Raw genomic sequence first — 21542 nt, forward strand, 5'->3', positions numbered from 1 at the left:
ATGCCATGCCACTTAGTGTGTTGCCCATTTACATTAATTTAATCTTGAGACATCCTTGGTCTCCCTGTCTTTCTCTCTCTCTCTCTCTCTCTCTCTCTCTCTCTCTCTCTCTCTCTCTCTCTCTCTCTCTCTCTCTCTCTTCTCTCTCTCTCTCTCTCTCTCTCTCTCTCATACACACACACACACACACACACACACAAACACACACACACACACACAGCTGTTAGTCTCAGCCTCAGACGTCACGCCCACAGACTGTAGGCTGAACGTCTGATGCATATGGGACACAAAAGTGGAAAAACTTCAGGAGTGTCGAAGTCGTCATCGGATTGGTTGAATTCAACAGGATTTCCATGAGAAGTGTGTGTCTCGTTCTTTAATGTTCTGTCCGGAAACAAAGATACTGTGACGCCAAACCCCCTCACAAAAGAAGAAAGCCGTAGTATTTACATCTGTGACGACGAGTGCATGTCAGGATCAACTAAACACTGGAGTTTCAAAAGTATGTGAAATATTTACATTTTGCAGCATAGAATCTTTCAAATACGCCTGAGAGTTTTACAGACCGGTCTGTTATTGTGGAGACATTTCCACGCCCCGAAACATGACCCTGAACAAAACAAACTGCCCGAAATGGCCTTATGGGCAGCCTTTGGCCAATGAAAGCTGCCATAGGATCCAGACCTTCAGCCGTCAGACTGAAGGTTTGGCTAAGCGAGTCTACACACCTGTAGACTTTCTCTCTTTTGCATTTGAGATGTGGAGCTCATCATAGCTGTCAATCAATATAAATGTTCCCTTAAAGGGAACAGGGGGCGTATTCAGTATTCATTCAGGCTCCGCCCAGACACAGACTCCTCCCCTGAGACTGAGATATTGATTGCAATGTAAAAAATGGTGTGGAATGGATATTCTGAGTGATTCGGATGAGGAGAGGGAACATTACGCCACCTGATTTCAGCAGGAAGTCAAGTGATTGCACTCTCAGTTTCAGGAAAAGCTCAGGCTTTCTGCATGTGTGTGTGTGTTTGTGTGTTGTGTGCTTCTGATTGTGTGAGTGTGTGTGATTTTGTCCAATTAATCCCTGCGGATGTTCCTAGAAGACTCATGAAGAGACCTGAAGTGATCAGATATCCTGAAACACACAAAAAACATGTCAACACACACACGCGCACACGCACACACACACACACACACACACACACATACACCAAGTACCTGTTTACCATCACAGACACTCTAATCATCTTCTCTGCTCTGCTCAGAATATTTAATTTCTTAAATTTGTCTTTCTAATCACAGTAGCCACATCCAGGTTTTTTTTTTTTTTTTGCTTTGTTAATTCAGTCTTTCCAATGTTTTGTCCCCATCTTCAAAACAATGGTTTTACCCTGCTATAGATTATATATCATTTAGTGCCACTATTATTCGTGAAGCTGCTCTAAAGCATTATCTTTTGCAAAAAGCAGCATAAAGAAGCAAAAAAAAAAAAAAAAAAACACCTATACACACAAATATACATACACACACACACATATATATTATTCTGTTTTGCTTAATATTAATATATACAGTATATACTTGAGGTATTAAGTTTTCATTTCTGAAAATGTATAAAAATTAAACAAGTTTACTAAAATATTAAAAACAACAACAACAAATCTGCAGGTGGGGTAAAACAAGGGAAAACAAGCTTTTATTTTCTAAGCATTCATTTGAGAAGCAATATATGATAAGATATAAAGTCTTGTTTTCTGAAAAATCTATTTTGCGACTTTATGCTTAAAATATGAATAAGTAATGGGATTAAATTTGTTTTTCATTTGAATTAAGATAATTTTTTGACCCCATTGACAGATTTTTTTTGTGTTGTTGGTAAAAACTCAATTAATTTGGATTTTTCAGAAAACACAATGTGATATCTTAAGTCATTTTGCTTCTCAAGTAAGTGTTTCTTAATTTAAGAATGCTTAGATATTTGTTACCATAAAGCAAGTCAAAAATAAGTAAGATTTTTTTGTGGTGTTCTACTTTAAACCAAACTGCACAGGTCTGAACTGCATTTCTACAAACCTCAATATTCCCAGGTCAATAATCCTGACATTGTTGATGTATATATTCAGCGCACACTGAACTTTTAAATGTTTATTTGACCATGAAGCAAATCATCTTTGAACCAAAGCACCTAGATTTGTTTCCACATGCACATTCTGGTCATTCTCCCTGATTAAAGTCCTTGAACTCGATTGCAGATATTAACCATTTGGTTTTATTTATGCTACAGGAGTAAGTGTTCAAACTTGGTGGGTTTTGTGGTTGAGAATACAAAATAGGAGTGTATTTGATGGATAGATTTTCTGTCTGTTTTCACTACTCAAATAAATCCATCAAAGCATTTTTAACTCCAAACTGTCTCTTCTAGCTAAAATACAAGTCCATAATCCATAATATTGCTTTTTCCAGTGAAAAGTCATGTCTGAATCAGGAGAGAAATAGATCCAGCAAAAAGAGTCTACACCACTGATCTAGCGAATTTTGTATTTTAGCCAAGAAGCAACGGTTTGAAGTAAAAACATCTTAATGATGAATTTGTTCCTCACAAACACGCATCTTTTCGCTTCACAAGATGTTAATTGATGGACTGGAGTGGTGTGGATAACTTGATGTATGGTCTCTCATTCTGACGGCACCCATTCACTGCAGAGGATCCATTAGTGAGCAAGCAATGTAATGCTACATTTCTCCAAATCTGTTTCCATGAACAAACAAACGTATCTACAGTACATTTGTTTAATTGTATGGAAAAGAACAGCTCGCACATTCTTTGTTGCATCTTCATTGGTGTGTCACAGAAGAAAGAAAGTCATATAGATGATTAGATGTTCATCAGGCACAGATATGTAGTGTTCAAGCCACACCCTTCTCATTTGGGGCGTTTGACTGTGTGTGTGTGTGTGTTACTTTGAGGTTAAAACTCTGCTCCCACTTGTTGCTGAAGTTGTGCGTCTCTGTTTCAAGAAGCCCTTCCCCTTATGCGGAGCACGAGTTCTCCCGATGTCTGACGAAGGCGAGGGGCTCCGTGTCTCCTCTTCCTCCACCTTCCCGCCCTCCGCTCCCGCTCCTGCGGGTCAGACTCGTCTCCGTAAGCCGCAGAGACCCCTAAGGCGACGGGCATCTGTGCCACTTCCACGCACCGATACGCGTTCCAGAGAAGCGTTTTCCCGCGATCCGCTGGACTTGATCGGGCGCTCGCCGGCGCGTCTCGGGCGATGCTGCGCTGCGTCTCCAGTGCGCGACGGTCTCCAGAACCGCGGACAGCGGCGGACCTCGCCACACAGACCCGATCATGAGACGCATAGCCCGGAGGGGTTGATCGAGACCCCGCACAGCTGCGCTTCACCGGACACGTGAGTCCAACCTTCAATCCTCTGAACTTTATAACGTCTTATTCCACAGCACAGGGATCAAAGAATGTGCAGATCTCATAATGAGCTCACTAAAAATTGGTCAGGTAACCTACAACCGTGTTCATTTGGTAACACAACCCATCATTCAGTTACCGTTTTCTTCAGGTCATAACTATAACTGAGTAGGCTATGTATGACCGAATCAACTATCGAAAGTCATTTTTCAAGGATCAAATGAGGTCAAATGGTCTTTATTTGAAAGAAAATCATATTTTCAGAAGTTGTATTTTTCATTGTAATTTGCTCTCGTCTTTCTATTAAACATTTAGTTGTTAATACACATAGCCTATTATAATTATAATAATAAATTGTTGTTCAAAAATTATTATTTTTTTTCTTCAAAAAAAATATCGTTTTAGGATTATCGTTCTTGTATATTCTATTAATGTATAATACCTATTCAATGTTTTTAAAGTTTTTAAAAATTTAACTTTGAGGTGCGACTTTAAATGTTTTGTTCCTTCATCAGCTTATTAAAAACTGAGCACCTCAGTCTTTGTAGTGCCTTGTGTTGGAGCAATAAGCAGTTGTGGCGAGCGTTTTATTTTTATTTTAAGTTTTATTATTTGATTGAAGTAGCTATTATCGGATCATTCTGTTAAGATTAGGGATCTGATTTTGAAGGTATTGTGACAGAAGTTAGAATAAGTTTCCTGATCAACGCTTTCCAGTGATGCGCACGCGCTGATCGCTTCTCCTCCTGAACAGTTGAATAGTGCGAAAAACAGGCCTGAATCACCACAATAAGACTTTCCATATTTATGTCTGACAGCTTATAGTCACTTATGTCACTTTATATGGATATTTAGCTGATAATTGCATGGAAGTGTGTTCAAAGTTGAAAGAAACGGTTCTGGTCTCAAGACACTGCCTGCAGCCTGAGGTGAAAACAATAATAACCTGCCAAAATATTCCAGACGAGCCTCTGTGTCATCATCCTATCAGGTCCAGTGGTAATGATACTGCAGGCGGAATCAGATCTTCATTAATCTCCACGTCATTCTCCAGATGAGACTTGACTTTTCCAAAAGCATATTCAGGGTTCACACAAATATCATATGAAGATTCTGGCATCATTTGCTAATTTCTACAGTATGTCCTTCTGAAGCTGTCAGCTATTTTCCTTGCAACCCAAAATAATAAATTGAAGTATGTTAATGTTTATTCTGATTTTCTTTCTTTATTCACTGAAATCATACAGTGACCTTACAATTTTTACATTAAAAAAGTCTTCTGAAGTCATACTAGAGCTTTGCGTGAAAGACAATTTTTTGTGTCCTTTTTAGAGCTTGACAGTCCAAAAACTAAAACGATAATACAACTGCCAGAAAGAATATTTACTCCTCAACAAAATATTAAAAATATAGAAATAAATGAATGAAAGCAAAGTGATGATGATAATAATAATAATAATATAAACTGTAGTATTTATTATTTTATATAATAAAAATATAAATAATATACATTATTATTATTGTTGTTATTTCATCAGAAGTAAACAATATAAGAAGGATACAAATGAAAGCTGAGAATCTTGAAAAAAATCACAGTATAATAGTATTTTCCTCAATTCTGTGTGTTTTTTTTTTTTTTTTTACGAGGTTTTTTTTCGGTAGTTGCTCGTAGACTGTGGAATCTCTTACCCCTGCAATTTTATTATTATTATTATTATTATTATCTTTTGTACAGCACCTTGGGCAACAGTATTTGTATCAATGTGTGCTTTATAATTAAAATAAACTGACACAGAAACATAATGCTCTCAAAGTAACTCTGCTTTTGTGGTGGCTGAGCTTTAAAATTTTAATTATTATAATCTTAATTCTCGTTAAGGATTTTTAAAGTCTGACAGTAATTAAAATACTCCAATTCCAGAAAAGTTGGGACGTTTTGTGAAATGCCATAAAATCAATAATGTGCTATTTGTTCATTTTCTTTAACCTTTATTTAATTGGCTAAAGTACAAAGAAAAAAAATCCAATGTTTTCACTGGCCAACTTAATTTTATTTTGTAAATATAAACAAATTTAGATTTTCATGGCTGAAAATGTTAGAACAAAGGCATTACAACTGCCACATCAACTTCCCTTTTAATTACAGTGCTTATAGTAATTGTTTGGGAATTTAGGATACTAATCGCAAACCAAATTTTCATCCAGTCTTGCTTGATACAAGACTTCAGCGGCTCAGCAGTCTGTGATCGTCATTGTCTGATTCTCCTTTTCATGACTGGTGATAGACTTTCAGTAGTAGACAGAAGTGGACTGCAGACAGGCCAGTCTAGCACATTCACACAACAGTGTCCACAAAACTACACTGTTGTAGCACATGCAGAACGAGAGCTGCCATTGTCTTGATCTAATAACCATGGACTTCCCATGAAAGACATCATCTTGATGGCAGTATATGTCTCTGTACAATTTCAGTATATGCCTCCATATCAATGGTACCTTTGCCATTTGCCATTTGCACTGCATACCATGACAGACATTTTCTTTTTCATATTTCTTTTTACGATGAAGCCAAGTAATTTCGAAAGAGATTCGTTTTCAGCTGTCGCTTGAAATTTGTCAGGGATTCAGCATTCCGGATAGGGGTGGGGAGATCATTCCACCAGCCAGGAATGGTGAACTAAAATGTTCTGAAAAGTGATTTTGAGCCTCTCTGTGATGGTACCACAAGGCATCACTCACTAGTGGATCTCAGACTTCTGGAGGGGATGTATATTCATAATAGTGAGTGGAAGTAGGCGGGTGCTGAGCCTGTGGCTGTTCTATATGCACGCATCAATGTCTTGAACTTGATGCGTGCCACAACCGGTAGCCAGTACAAGGAGATAAAGAGAGGTGTAACATGGGCTATTTGGGTTCGTTGAAGACCAGTTGTGCCGCTGCATTCTGAATCATTTGTAGAGGTTTGTGCTTGATGGAAGTCCAGCCAGAAGAGCATTGTAGCCTAGAAAATACAAGGGCCTGGACAAGAAGTTGTGCTTCATGCTCTGTTAGAAAGGGCCTGATCTTTCAAGACTTAGGTCTCTGGATAGCAAAAGTGGGTGTTTATCACCTTGTGGGTGTTTTGAAACTGCTAGGTGTTTCTAAATCATGCAATCTAAATGATCCCCCATTCCCAGCCCCACCCCTAAACGTAACGTCACTATGAAGTCAACCAATCAGGTATCATGGTGTAAAAACACCCTGATCTGGTAACTCCAATTACTTTCCTGCAGAGACATATACTTGGATCTTTCTGATGTTGTACAATGCAAACCTGCAAGATCTAGCAGTCTTTGCAATGTGGTCAAAAGTTACATCAAGATTTCTCACCGAAGTTGATGGGGACATTGTAGAAGAGTCTAGCTGGATGGAGAAATCATATTGTAGATTTGGAGTGGCAGGGAAGACAAGAAGCTCAGTCTTTGCCAGGCTGAGCTGTAAGTGATATTCTTTCATCTGTGCTGAGATGTCTGCCAGGCAGCCTGAGATCCGTGCAGCTACCGTTGGATCATCTGGTTGAAATGAAAGATAGAGGTGTATGTCATCAGCAAAGCAATGGTAGGAGAATCTATGTGCCTGTATGATGGGATCCAGTCATCTATATGAAGAAGAGGAGGGGTCCAAGAATGGATCCCTGAGGTACCCCAGTGAAAAGTTGATATGCTTTGGATACCTCCCCTGCCCAAGCCACCCTGAAAGACCTATCAGTAAGATAGGATTCAAACCAGCGAAGTGGAATCCTTGTCATGCACAGTGATTAGAGGGCAGACAGAAGGGTCTGATTATTGAAAGTATCAAAAGCAGCGGATAGATCCAGCAGAATAAGAACTGATAATTTGGAATCAGCTTTTGCAACGAGCTCGGGCCCAGAAAACCCTGCGGCATCACTGCATAGAGTTTATGTATTGTTTTCATCCATGAGTAACAGAGATTGAAGTTGCATTTATTGATGCAGCGGCAGACTGTATTCAGTGACAGCGATTTTCCAAAGTACTTCTGAGGCCATGTGGTTATATTTAATGATGGCTCACTCACATTCACTGAGGTTTCCTGTCTTGCCGTACACCAAAAACAGATTTATCCGGATCCCCTTAAATCTTTTCACAATATTATGTATGGTAGTTGATGAAATACCTAAATTCTTTGTGATTTTACATTGAGAAATGTGATTTTTAATTTGTTTGACACTTCTCTCATGAAATTTGGCACTAAGTGATGAGCCATGATCCATCTTTGCTTGCATCTTTGAGACTGAGAAGGTACTTTTATACCCAAACATGACACCTTCACATATAACCAGTTCACCAGTGTACTGTGAACTGTTTCAAAACAGTTTAATTTGGATATTATATAACCTTTTCACTTTTATTTTGCCTCTGTCCCAACTTTTTTGGAGTGTGTTGCAACCATCAATATCAAAATTAGTTTGTATTAAAAATATTAAGTTGGAAAATTAAATAAAAGTTAAAGAGAATAAACAAATTACATATTCTTGAGTTTATTACACTGTACAAAACATCCCAATTTTTTTCTGGAATTGGGGTTGTGGTGTTGAGCACTACTGTAAGGTTACCCCTGCCTGGTTGAAATGTTTTAAAATGACTAACAGTTGAAAACTGGCCACTTCCAGTGTTTGTTTAAATATTATTGTAGTTTATATTTTATATTTTTATAATATATATTTTAAAATGTAATATTTTCAGTTTTCATTTCAAATTTAGTTTCAATCTTCATGTCTGGAATGAAATAAGTCAATTCCTGGTCACAGCTTCCTGTTCCAGATTTTTCAACTGGTTAAAAATCTCAACAGAAGCTCCATCATTTCAAAGCATTTGTAAAGAGGTTCGTCACTTCTTTTATCTGTGTCTTTCTGCTCTGTTTCATCTGTCTCACTACTCTGGCTTGTAGTCTTCCTCTCTCATTGTTATTCCAGCTGCTCCTTTCATATTTTGTGCTGATGAGGAGCAAAAAAAATCAATTTCTATGCTGATGCTGGTACAAGAAAGAGATGAGAGGTGATCTACAGTACAGTAGGATGAAAGGATAGACAAAGTTTGCATATTATTCCTTCTTTGTGAAAGTGTGTGTCATCAGTCCCACATATTCTCCATATAGATGGACTCATAATTCATTCCTTGTTTAAACTTCACTCATGTTCATCTTAAGCTGCCAGATCAAACTCAAGCACATCATTTAATGTAGTCATTAAAACGGATGGCGGTCATTGTTCTGGATGTTAAATATTTCCTCTTGGGCCAGTTGATGATGTTCACTTTAAGTCATTTGGTTTGACTTCTTGAAGATGCTTTCAAAACACAAAACATAAGCAGCTGACAGGTCAGTGAGTTTGGATCTGCCTGGGAGAACAATGGAAGACTGTATGGAAGAAAAATAATTGCAAATGTCTTTGGAACAAAAAAAGTTTGTTTCATGTTGAATTGCACTAAAAGATAAAAATAATGAACTGCATTAACAGTGCATTTTCAAGCCTTGTATTTTCAGGGTTTGCATATTTAGGGTCTGAAATTTAACATAGTTGTTTATTTAAGATGTAAATATTTCAATTAAAAAACATTTCACACACATTTTCATTAAATAATAATAATAATAATAATGTTTACCTTCCAGAGTTCACTTCCGAAATAATCTGTTTAAAAAAACCATGTATGATATCTGACAATTTTCAGTCCATTTTATATCAGTTTACAAGTTCGATTGCAAAAATTCAGTGGTTCAAATTCAGCATTGTGACGATCGCGACCAATGAAACACAGGGAGAGAGAGAGATCCAATAGGAGATGTCTTTATTAAGGATAATCCAAATCGTGGTCGAACAAGCCAAGGTCAAAACCAAACAAGCAGTCCAAACAAAACAAACAAATAAACAAAAAGAGGGAACAGGAAAATGAGAAAGGAACGGGAACTCGGAGGACGAGAAGGCAAGGATTAATCTCGGAAGACGAGAAGGCTGGACATACGAACGGTAAGGACTCTATACAAACAACAGGAAAAGACTGGTATTTATAGGGAGGCTTATGACAATAAAGTGACTGCACATGGTGCAATTAACAGGAGTGCAATTACTGTGATGACAGGACAAGACTAGAGGAATTCTAGTGCCTACGGTGAAGTGCCCACTAGTGGACACCCAGGGAAACAGAGACTAAACAGAATGACATTACCCCCTCCTCCACGGAGCAGCTACCAGATGCTCCACCTAAACCCAAGGGAAGACCACAAACACAAAGAGACCAGGAGGGAGGTGGAGCGGCGGAGGACCAGGGGGAGGGACGGAGGGCCAGGTAAAATGAGGAAACAGAGACAAGACGACCAGGTAAAATGGGGAAACAGAGACAAGACGACCAGGTAAAATGGGGAAACAAAGACAAGACGACCAGGTAAAATGGGGAAACAGAGACAAGAGAAGTACAACACAAAACAAGGAGTCCAGGAGGGAGGTGGAACGGTGGAGGATCAGGGGGAGGGACGGAGGTACCAGGTCCTTAGAGGGAAACAGAAGAAAAGACACAGACAGGAAACCCAGGAGGGAGGTGGAACGGCGGAGGATCAGGGGGAGGGACGGAGGGCCAGGTCCATAGGAGGAACACAGACAGAAGAACAAAAAAAAACAAACACAAAAACACAAGTCCAAGAAGGACATAACGTGATGCCCACCAGGGCGGAGCAGAAGACCACCACATCTGTGCGGTCAAAGCAGACATCCCCCAGGGTGGAGCAGAAAACCACCACATCCGTGTGGCCCGAAACAGACGCCCCCAGGGCGGAGCAGAAGACCACCACATCCGTGCGGCCGAACCAGACGCCCCCCAGGGCGGAGCAGAAGACCACCACATCCGTGTGGTCAAAACAGACGCCCCCCTGGGCCAGTCTGAAACAAAGAACATGAACAAGTTAAGGGTAGCCTCCGTGGCCACAACAGGATCAGTCGGGTGCTCAGAGAGTTCGACTGAGACGTGACGAGACTCTGGAAGTTCCGCAGAGGCGAGAAGAGACTCTGGTAGATCAGCCGAGCCGAGGGGAGACTCTAGTAGTTCAGCAGAGACGTGGAACGGCTCTGGCAGTTCAGCAGAGACGTGGAGAGGCTCCGATATTTCAACAGAGAAATGACAAGACTCTGGTACTCCCATGGTGTTTCTACTGGGTTCCAGAAGATTAATGCTGACTTGACTCTGCTCCTGAAGATCATTGGTGACTTGTATTTGTTCATGAAGATCAATGGTGACTTGCCTTTGTTCATGAAGATCACTGGTGACTTGAATTCTCCAATGAAGAACCCCGGTGACTTGACTCGGTCCTTGAAGATCACCGGTGACTTGACTCTGTCCTTGAAGATCACCGGTGACTTGAATCTGTCCTTGAAGATCACCGGTGACTTGACTCTGGAAGGTCAACAGTGACTAGCCTTGACTCTGGAAGGTTCACGGTGACTAGCCCTGACTCTGCAAGGTCAACGGTGACTAGTCCTGACTCTGGAAGGTCAACGGTGACTAGCCCTGACTCTGGAAGGTCAAAGGTGACTAACCCTGACTCTGGAAGGTCAACGGTGACTAACACTGACTCTGGAAGGTCAATGGTGACTAACACTGACTCTGGAGGGTCCACGAGCACTTGACTCAACTCTGGAGGGTCCACGAGCACCTGACTCGACTCTGGAAGGTCAACGGGAACTAGCCCTGACTCTGGAAGGTCAACGGTGACTGACCCTGACTCTGGAGGGTCCACGAGCACCTGATTCGACTCTGGAAGGTCAACAGGACTCTGACTTGACTCTGGAGGGTCAACTGGAACATGACTCGACTCTGGAGGGTCAACGAGAACCTGATTCGACTCTGGAGGGTCAACTGGAACCTGACTCAACTCTGGAAAGTCAACGGGCACCTGACTCGACTCTGGAAGGTCAACGGGTACCTGACTCAACTCTGGAGGGTCCACGGGAACCTGACTCGACTCTGGATGGTCAACTGGAACCTGACTCGACTCTGGATTGTCAGCTGGAACCTGACTCGACTCTGGATGGTCAACTGGAAACTGACTCGACTCTGGAGGGTTAACGGGAACCTGACTCATCTCTGGAGGGTCAACGGGAATATGACTCGACTCAGGAAAGCCCACTGTAGCTGCCATCCTCTGCAGTGGCTCCGGGCTGGTGGCCACCTTGTGCAGTGGCGCTGGGTTGGTGGCAATCTTGTACTGGCTCAGCAGACAAAAAGTGTTTGTATTCGTATGTCTAGCCTTCTCGTCTTCTGAGATTCATCCTTGCCTTCTCGTCCTCCGAGTTCCCGTTCCTTTCCCTTTCCTGTTCCCTCTTTTTGTTTATTTATTTGTTTGTTTGGACTGCTTGTTTGGTTTCGACCACGATTTGGATTATCCTTAATAAAGACACCTGCTATTTGATCTCTCTCCCTGTGTTTCACTGGTCGCGATCGTCACAGAAGGACTCCAAACAAACACCAAGTGTGTACACTTTGGATGGGTCAAATGCAGGCAGGGGCGGACTGGCCATCTGTGTGATCTTTAGAATCACAGAATGGCCGGTACTCCAGGACGGCACTTCACGCCATGCGTGCTGTCATCACATGCCCCCCCCCCCCCCCCCCCCCCATCTGTTTTACACTCCAGTACTGTAGGTGGCAGCAATGCACCTTTAAGTTGGATGCCAGCTGCACTGGCCGTGGCTGCCAAGTAAGAAGAATAAGAAGTGGAAGAGTAGGAAGAAATGAACAACAAAAACGTTAACGTAAGATAGAATATTAAGCATAGAAACAAACAAACAATATGCATAACGCGGCCACGGGTAAAAAACGGAAAGAAAAGTGTGGGGCTGAGAAGGCGACAGAGAAAAATGCGGAATTTAGATACTGAAGTCGCTAAATTTCCCAAACTAACTGAAATATATAGCAATTTTTTTCCAGCAGCAGCACCTCGCATTTAAATATTAGCACCAGTGAAGTGAGCCAGACAGCTATGCAGCAACATGCCACCAGTGATGGTGATGAGGGACAGAAAGATGAGCGGGTTCCACAGGCAGATGTAATGGTGTATTTTCATTTACATGTGGTATTATTATGTGCAGTAAGATTAATTAATTACTGCATAAATTAAGATTATTAAGTAGTAAATTCATTTTAAGACAGCATGGAATAGATTGTATAATATGCTGTTATAACAGCATATTATATAAACTATTCCATGCTATCTTGGAATAAAACCTGTTTAAAAAATAAAATCCATTCCATCGTTGTTTATTCAGGTTGAGCTTAGACCAAGAGCAGAGAAAGACACTCACTCCAGCTCAACATCTAGTCAACATCAGTGCTATTGCTATAATTTGGATGGTATGGTATCATGAGCCACAGTTAAAGTCTTGTGACACTCATGCCAGGCGTTATTGTTGTTTTTGTCGAGTTTACGCGTGCCGATTGTTTTGGGCCGGGCCTAGTCAAAGTCCAGGGCTGTTTTTTAGTCCCAGTCCGCCCCTGAATGAACGGCACGAATTCCGAGTATGGGTCACTAAATTTTTAAAATTTATATCAAACAGCCATAAGATCAGATATCAGATCAGATTAATCTGTAATATGACACATTACTGCAGAGCACAAATTCTAAATATGGGTCACCATACAATTCCTAGGGGGAGTGGATGTACAGCACTCTCCCCAACCTCAATATCATGACTGAGGTGCCCTTTTTATTAAATTAATCCTGTATTGCATGGAAAAAGTTAAACAATGAGGGGGGGGGGGGAAAGGGCTCAGAATATCACTCTGGATCTCTCACATCCAAGTTTCCTCATCTTTGAACTTTTGCCACTTCAGAGCCACAAATACCCGGACAGTCAGGCACAAGAACAGTTTCTTCCCCCATGCAATCTACCTCATGAACAGTTAAATGTTCCCTAGGTATGCAATAAAAAAGTGCAAAATCCTTATATTTATTTGTTACCCCTCTCTCCTTGTACATCCCTGTGTCTTACTCAATCCTATTCCATTATCATACGCAAGCATACTTGGCAATAAATCTCTTTCTGATTCTGATTCTGAATGTTCACATTTTTCTCAGAAAATGTAAGATTCTAGTCATTTTTGCAAATTAGTTTGGTGCTAGAGGTGATCCCACAGATATCGGTCACATTTAATCAGACAAAGACTTTGTGCAAACACAGGCAGTTTGTGAACCTGTAACTGAGTGAGAGAATCAGAGACAGACGTATCTTGAGGATCTTAATGACCTCACACACACACACACACACACACACACACACACACACACACACACACACACACACTGTGCTCAGCACGGCTCTCTCTCTCTCTCTCTCTCTCTCTCTCTCTCTCTCTCTCTCTCTCTCTCTCTCGCTCCTTCACGTCCCTCAGGGAAGTTGTGCTGTTTGAATAGGTTCCATTTACAGACACTTTTTTCTGCCTTTGATGTGTTAGAGGGCTGTGCTGTCTCTTTATCGCGTCACCCTTTTATTCTTCTCTGATAAGCAGAGTGTCAGGTGACTACTGGCCCACCTGACAGGCTAAACATTACTGCACACCTACTCTACAATTTGACTTTTCTGAAGAAATTGTGGGTGGTTGCTAAGCTGTTGGTAGAGTATTGCTTGTTAGTTGTTAGGGTGTTGTTAGGGGATTCTCAGATGGTTGCTAGAGTGTTCAGGGTGGTTACTAGGGCAATGCTGGGACACTCTTAGGTGGTTATTAGAGTGCTGTTAGCACATGCTTAACCCTTTGCTAGATGTTTTACTGTATGCCTTCCGGTCTGGTGTTCAGTAGTCTTGCATCCTTGCATCTCTGTAAACTTCTGGTCTGTAGATATATCTGTAGGCGAGGATTTCTTCACCTGTTTTCTGCTCCAGCTGGTGAAAATGGCTTGTCTGGTCACTTAGTGAAGCACCAGCACACTCTCCTCAACACAAATTCGACTTTCATTCTTAGTGTTAGAGGTTTGATTATATCATAAATATAAATATGAGCAACAGCAATTGTTATGCTTGACTTAACAAACATCACTAATTAAAATGGGTAAAAATTTTATTTTTAAAGCTAAAACTTTGTCAAACTTATGTATAAAACACTTTAAGAATAGAGTGTTTTATCAGTATATGCTAGAAACAATTATTGCAACAAATAACAACAGAATAACTGAGCATGAAAATAAATGGAATTTCTGCTTATTTGAGTTAGAGATATAAATATTAGGTGTACGTTCTTAAAGGTGCGCCATGTGTTATGGCATAAATGTTTTGCCAATTCTATTGTGTTTTTTGTTTATTGATTTTTTGATTAGTAGTAGCCTACTGATTTTTTTTTTTCTTATGTTATTAACTTTGCTTGCTTTGTGCTTTGTTTTACTTTGCTTTCTTGTCGTAAAACTGTGTGGATGATTGTGGTTGTTGTATGAATGCATGGTGGGGTGGGTGTGGGGTTTGTAGCTTGTCTTGTTATTTTGTTCTGTAATAATAATAAAAAAAAAAAAAAGAAACATATATTGGTGTTTGTTGAAAATTTTGGATTCTCTTTCTGGAGTTGTGTGTGTGTAAAATCTAAGAGTCTTTTTGTTTTATAGCAGGTTGTGACTCTCGTGATTTGCTGCAGTATGAAATATCTCGTTCACAGAGAGTTTGCCAGCTTTTGGAAATCACATCTTCAGAGCAGCACAGCATGAACCAGATGACATATTGATCTGTTCACTGCACATGTACTGTATGTTTTATGTGTTTGTGTGTGCATATTTTGGTTTCTATACTGTATAATCAGTTTGTGTGTGTAAAAATTGTCTATATTGAATAAATAGATTTTCTCTTGAGGTATCCGATGCAATTTAAGACAAAACTGTGTTCAAGAGGGCTAAAATTGATATGATTTTACAAACAAATACCTATAGCATTTGCATGCTGCAAACATCACGTCATTTTTAAAGTGTGCTGTATTCACTCTGGTATATTTTAACGATGGAAAAAAGACTGCTATCACACAGACTCTTATCTAGAAATGACAAAAACTGAAATTGTTGCAGTTTCTTAGGTTTTGCTCTCACTGTTGAACATCACATGTCTGTCTGTGTGAGATCCAGTGAAAGTGCTGCTGCCCCAAGCTGATCTCTGATGTCATTGATTATTGGGCCAATCAGGGCTCAGATTGTCTCATGTGGCGTGACGTGCCAATTTAGCATCTTCTAAAAGGAGAGCTGTGATTGGCTATTTCAGACCATAAGTCTATTGACATACAGTTATGGATTGAATCTCATGCTGTGCAGTGAGCAGAACAGATTAGAGTAGTTGAATTAAAGACTGTCATTTAACGTATTTAGCAGTGAGCTTTTACAGCTAGTTTGTGACATTTTCCAGATGTTGTTAAAATCAATGTTATTTTAGTATCCTTACTATTATAGCATTCTATTTAGTATGTTATTTTTTATTTCAGTTTTAATTTTAATATTTTTAGTACTTCATCTTGAATTAAATTAAAAGTTTACATTTTTACCTCAGTAATGAACTGACATAAAATAGTTTTATTTCTGTTAACATCAATTTTATTTCAAAAAGCATAATTTTATATGTGTGCGTGTATGTGTGTGTGTGTGTGTGTGTGTTTTAGTTAAGAACACATAAATAGCACAAAAAAGAAAAACTGGCTACATTTAATTATCTTCCTACTGTGCATGCTATATTGGATTATGTTTTTTGTTTGTTAGTTTTTTTGTAAACATAAAAGTTTAAACTTTTTATTGTTTTAATGGATACAACAAACTTTTACCCAATTGAATATTCAGTTTCTCACTTAAATTCATAACATCATGTTACTAATATGGGCAGAGGTGGTGATTTATATATCTATCAATGATGTTCAATGATGTTCTCTCTCTCTATATATATTAAGCAGAAAGACTGTTTCCAGCACTGGTAATACAGTAAATCATAACAGAATTATTTTTTGAAGGATCATATGACTGTAAACTTGAGAAACAACTGATGAAAATTCTGATTTGCGTCACTGAATTAAATTATATTTTAACGTATATATATATATATATATATATATATATATTTATATATATATATATATATATATATATATATATATATATATATATATATAAAACCTCTGACATGGAGAAGAGTGAAACTCCTCACATGAAGGCTAAGTTACCGAACATCTGAACATAACGAACCAAATGCACATTGATGGATGTTCTTCAATCTGTTCTGCAAAATGTAAACAAATTTATATTTCTGCAAGTGTTTATAATTATAAATTATAAAATATTAATTGTGTCTAGGCAAAGGCATTCCTCCTGGAACAGAGCTAATGCGGTTTTGGAGGGTATTCATTTCATTCTCTGTGACAGCATATTTAATGTAAAAAATATACATTGTATTTATTTATAAGTTACACATACAACAAACTGTTAATGTCATAGTGGTATGTTGTACTGTAATCAAATGTAGCCTATCTATACCTGTTGAACCATGGATGGCACAAGCTGTGTTCATCTATTAAAGATCTTCATCGCTAGTAAACAATAGCCTTTGTAGATTTGCTTTCAATTGGCAGTAGATCCAAAGCCACGTCTTCAATGCCCTTGATATTCTTAAACTTTCTGTTACAACTCTGAGTGAGAACCGCTTCAGAGTCAGACGGCTCAGCACGTGCAGCAGGGAACTGAATGAATCATTCAAACTGATTCGCGAACCAATTCAATGGTTTGCCAACTGATTTGATCAAGCTTTTGAACAAAATTGACTCAAAAAATGAATCATTCACGCACCCAGAGAAAAGTAGACGGCGCGTTTGGAATAAACTGAAGCATTTATAACTTGTATTGCATTAAGATAAAATAACGAGAGGACCGTCACCCATGGTAACTAAGTAAAATAAAATTAAAATTCACAAACAAACTACTTTAGGTAAAAGTAAATGTACCCATCTTTAAATATACTCCAAAAGTATTAGTTACTCGAAACATTTTACACAAGTAAATGTAACAAAGTAAATGTAACTCGTTTCTATCCACCTCTGAATATGGGTTGCGAAATCCATTTCATGACTGATTATTTGTGTTCTCTTAGGTCGGAGGTCATGCATCGCAGGCACACCACCCTGCGAGAGAAGGGCCGTCGGCAAGCCATCCGAGGCCCCGCCTACATGTTCAACGAACGTGGTACCAGCCTCACGGCGGAGGAGGAACGTTTCCTCGATGCAGCGGAGTACGGCAATATTCCTGTCGTCCGTAAGATGCTGGACGAATCCAAAACGCTTAATTGCAACTGCGTGGACTACATGGGGCAAAATGCACTGCAGTTAGCAGTCAGCAATGAGCACCTGGAGGTCACAGAGCTTTTACTGAAGAAAGACGGGATGGCGCGCATTGGCGACGCACTTCTTTTGGCAATTAGCAAAGGTTACGTGCGAATTGTGGAGGCCATTTTGGCTCATCCGGCATTTGCAGGAGGTTTAAGGCTGACTTTGAGCCCGCTGGAGCAGGAACTGAGGGATGACGACTTCTACGCCTATGACGAGGATGGAACACGTTTTTCGCATGACGTGACGCCGGTGATTCTGGCCGCGCACTGTCAGGAGTACGAGATCGTACACATCCTGCTGATAAAGGGCGCCAGGATCGAGCGGCCGCATGACTACTTCTGCAAGTGCTGTGAGTGCACAGAGAAACAGAAACGTGACTCGTTCAGTCACTCTAGATCACGCATGAACGCGTACAAAGGGCTCGCTAGTGCCGCCTACCTGTCGCTGTCCAGTGAAGATCCCGTACTGACGGCACTAGAGCTCAGCAATGAGCTTGAACGACTCGCCAACATAGAGACGGAGTTTAAGGTAAGAAAAAAAAAATATTTATTGAAGTACAAATTTATTTATCCTTAAGAAATAAACTATATGCAAATCCGGCATCAAACTGGGCCTTGTTTGTAAAACAAGCATCTTCGAAATGCAGGGAACAAACAAAAACACTTGCACAACTCCGTTGATGCTCTGTAAAAATAAACTCCATCCACTGGTCCCTTAATGCTGTTTTTTATTTTTTTTGGTAATCAACCAAAAACACACTTCTTTTGTGACAATTTGGTCTCTCGCTCTGATCAGTGAATGTCTGTGCTCTGCTCTACGGGAGCGCGTGCTCTTCCGGGAGAAGTGCCCTTAGGACCCATATAAGGAAATTCCGCTCCATCTAACGTCACACAGAGCCATACTCGAAAAAACTTTCCGAAACTTGTGACAAACTGGGAGAGGTATTCTTGGAACAAAAATACTCCTTCAAACGTACAACTAAATTTTTGAAACTTTGTCCATGTTTAGCATGGGAATCCAACTCTTTAACTCAGTATGCATGAAATAGCATTTCAACCCCCCTCTAAAGGGGACAAACACAAAAAAAAAACAGCCATTTTGGCTCATACCCTAAAAGTGGCAATTTCAACAAGCTATAAAAAATGATCTGTGGGATATTTTGAGATACAATTTTACATACACACTCTGGGGATACCAGAGAAAAATTAAAAATATTGTATCGATGCATTCTATGGGACCTTTAATATCTTCATGACTTACAGTTGCATTTAGCAGTTTAGACCTGAATGATAAAATATTTTACATTTTGTAATGATAGAAGCAGTTGAACAGTTGATATTCGTGTGCATATTTTATTTATATGTTATTGATATTGAAGATTTTTGTCCTCAGAAATTATTACAAAATTATTTATATACAAAAATTTCTTATTTGTAATCACTGTAAGTTATTCTGTCTTACTCGCAATACACAAGGATTCATGTAATTGTGCATCAGACCTGCACATGGTCAAAGTCCAAAGTGGTTTCATTTTAGCAGTTTGTTGATGTATCTGGTGTGAATTGCTCTCTTAAGGTGATATCACAGCTTTTTGGCGAGTTTGACTCTGATTGCGTCACTCCAGAAAGTCTGTTTTCTCCTGTTAAAGGGGTTGTATGATGCTATTTTCAAAGTTCATTATTTTGTGTATTTGGAGTAATCGAATATGTTTGCTTCAATGATAAAAAAACACATTACTTTTCAAATACCGTACAGTATTGTAGCTGCCCTATGCCCAGTCTTTCTAAAATGCGTCGATTTCTACAAAGCACCTCCTACCGAAAAGCACAATGAGCTCTGATTGGCCAGCTGACCCTGTGAGTTGTGATTGGCCAAACATTTCAAGCATGTGTTGGAATTGTAAGGCCCCTTACCATAATTGCAAGCTTCAGCTTCCAAAGCAATTATAAAGATAGTTAATAATGCGTCACTTTTACCATTTCAGTTCAAGCCCGAGTCAGATTCTGAAAATGCAGATGACCAAGCCAATTGATCAAAAACAACTTTGCAAGAACAACTTGAGCAGAATGAATCTGAAGCTTCTTTAAAAAGCATCTTTCTTTGCATGCACATTTTGGTGGCATTATGCAAATATTTCCACATAGTGATGTAGAAAGAAAAAACAGTTTGTAACTTTGCAGATCTTATACATACACAAACAGCTACATAACACACATAAGAAAAAGGAAAACATGAAACCGCATCATAGGACCCCTATTGTTTTGTTCTGTTATTGATTTAGTCATGTGTTTGGGGTTGTTTTCCTGCTTTTTTTGAGTCAGTTGGTGGTCAGATGGCTTTACGTTCTACTGATGAATGTCGACTCTTATTACAGTAGTGTGCTGATAAACCTTAAAATTCATTTTCTGTTGAAGACAGCAAGATGTCCAGGACCTGAGGCATTATGTGTGTTTTTCATTATGTGTTGTGTGGTGTTTTGAGATGTTTTGTTGGAGGCATGGTTCACATCAAGCATTGCTTCTGCCGAATAGCAAAGACTAAATTGGTGATGCATCCATCATCCTTAATACATCTAAGTAAGAATTGAAGAATTTGGGTGAAAAAACGGCTTCATTATCTATAAATATATAATATAATATCTATAAACTTTTTGATAGATATAATATCTATAAAGGACTATTTCATTATATCTATAAAGTACTATTTTTAAATAATAAAAAATGCTAGATCTTTGTAAAAATTTTAATACATTTATATTACTTTTTATAATTAGAAGTTTGTAATTTTATTTATATATTTTTTTTCTTATATATACATATATATATATATATATATATATATATATATATATATATATATATATATATATATATATATATATATATATATATATATATATATAAATATATATATTACTTACAGACATATTTGCATTTATCTATTTGTTTGTTTGACCTTTTTTTTACTTGTTTTTTTAAACACATTACTATAATACAAAAATTATCTAAAATTTAATTCAGCACAGTAAATATATACTATTAAAAATAGTTTACAATTAAAATAATATATCACCATTTTTATAAAACTAAGGTAAATCTTAAAGGAAGAAAAGTGCTTAAATTATCAATTATGAAATGTAAATTCAAATACTGCTGCAATCCCCCCCCCCCCCCCCCTCAAAAAAAAATGAGATAATGAGATACATTTTCTTCAGCCAAAATATTTTTTCTTCCTTTTTACTTAAAAGTCAAACAAGTTGACAGATTTTGTGTGATTCTGTTAGATTCACTTATTTGAGCACATATACAATACATGCAGATCTGCGTATAAAGTCACTTGATGTTAGGTAAGGAAAGATAACAAATATACTCAATAAAATATGAAAACATTTCACAAGGAAATCTCATCTTCCCAAACTACATTAGAGCAGCAGCAACACTGAATCTTCAGGCAATACAATCAACGCTCACTGTATGAGAACAATGAATAACAGCATGTGTGCCTGTGAGAAATGGAGCAGGAAACAGTCACATAATGTACTCTTTGGGCATGAGTTTGATATTTTGGCTGATGGCTTTTGCTTCATATGGATGTCCTGACCTGGAGAACCTGAGAAGAATGAGAAGCCAGCAGAAAGAAGATGAGATAGAAACAGAATAGCTCTTTGTATTTGTTGTATTTGTATGCATATTAAAGAATGAACTTATCAACTGAATTAATGAAGGTTGCATCTCAGGGAGTGTGTGTTTGTC

The 21542-nt window shown here is 38.8% G+C and overlaps 1 protein-coding gene across 1 annotated transcript in view; it reads left to right on the forward strand.

The window, feature by feature from the left end:
- The first annotated feature begins 2993 nt into the window (after positions 1 to 2993).
- Positions 2994 to 21542, forward strand: part of LOC128026999 (short transient receptor potential channel 7-like) — a 67999-nt gene continuing 49450 nt past the window's right edge. Inside the window, exons 1-2 of the mRNA XM_052614321.1 lie at positions 2994 to 3407; positions 17556 to 18318. Of these exons, the coding sequence (XP_052470281.1) occupies positions 3055 to 3407; positions 17556 to 18318 (1116 nt within the window). The 5' untranslated portion in view covers positions 2994 to 3054. The remainder of the gene's footprint in view (positions 3408 to 17555; positions 18319 to 21542) is intronic.

This window comes from Carassius gibelio, chromosome A14 (genome assembly GCF_023724105.1).
Source record: "Carassius gibelio isolate Cgi1373 ecotype wild population from Czech Republic chromosome A14, carGib1.2-hapl.c, whole genome shotgun sequence".
Taxonomy (NCBI): Eukaryota; Metazoa; Chordata; class Actinopteri; order Cypriniformes; family Cyprinidae; genus Carassius; species Carassius gibelio.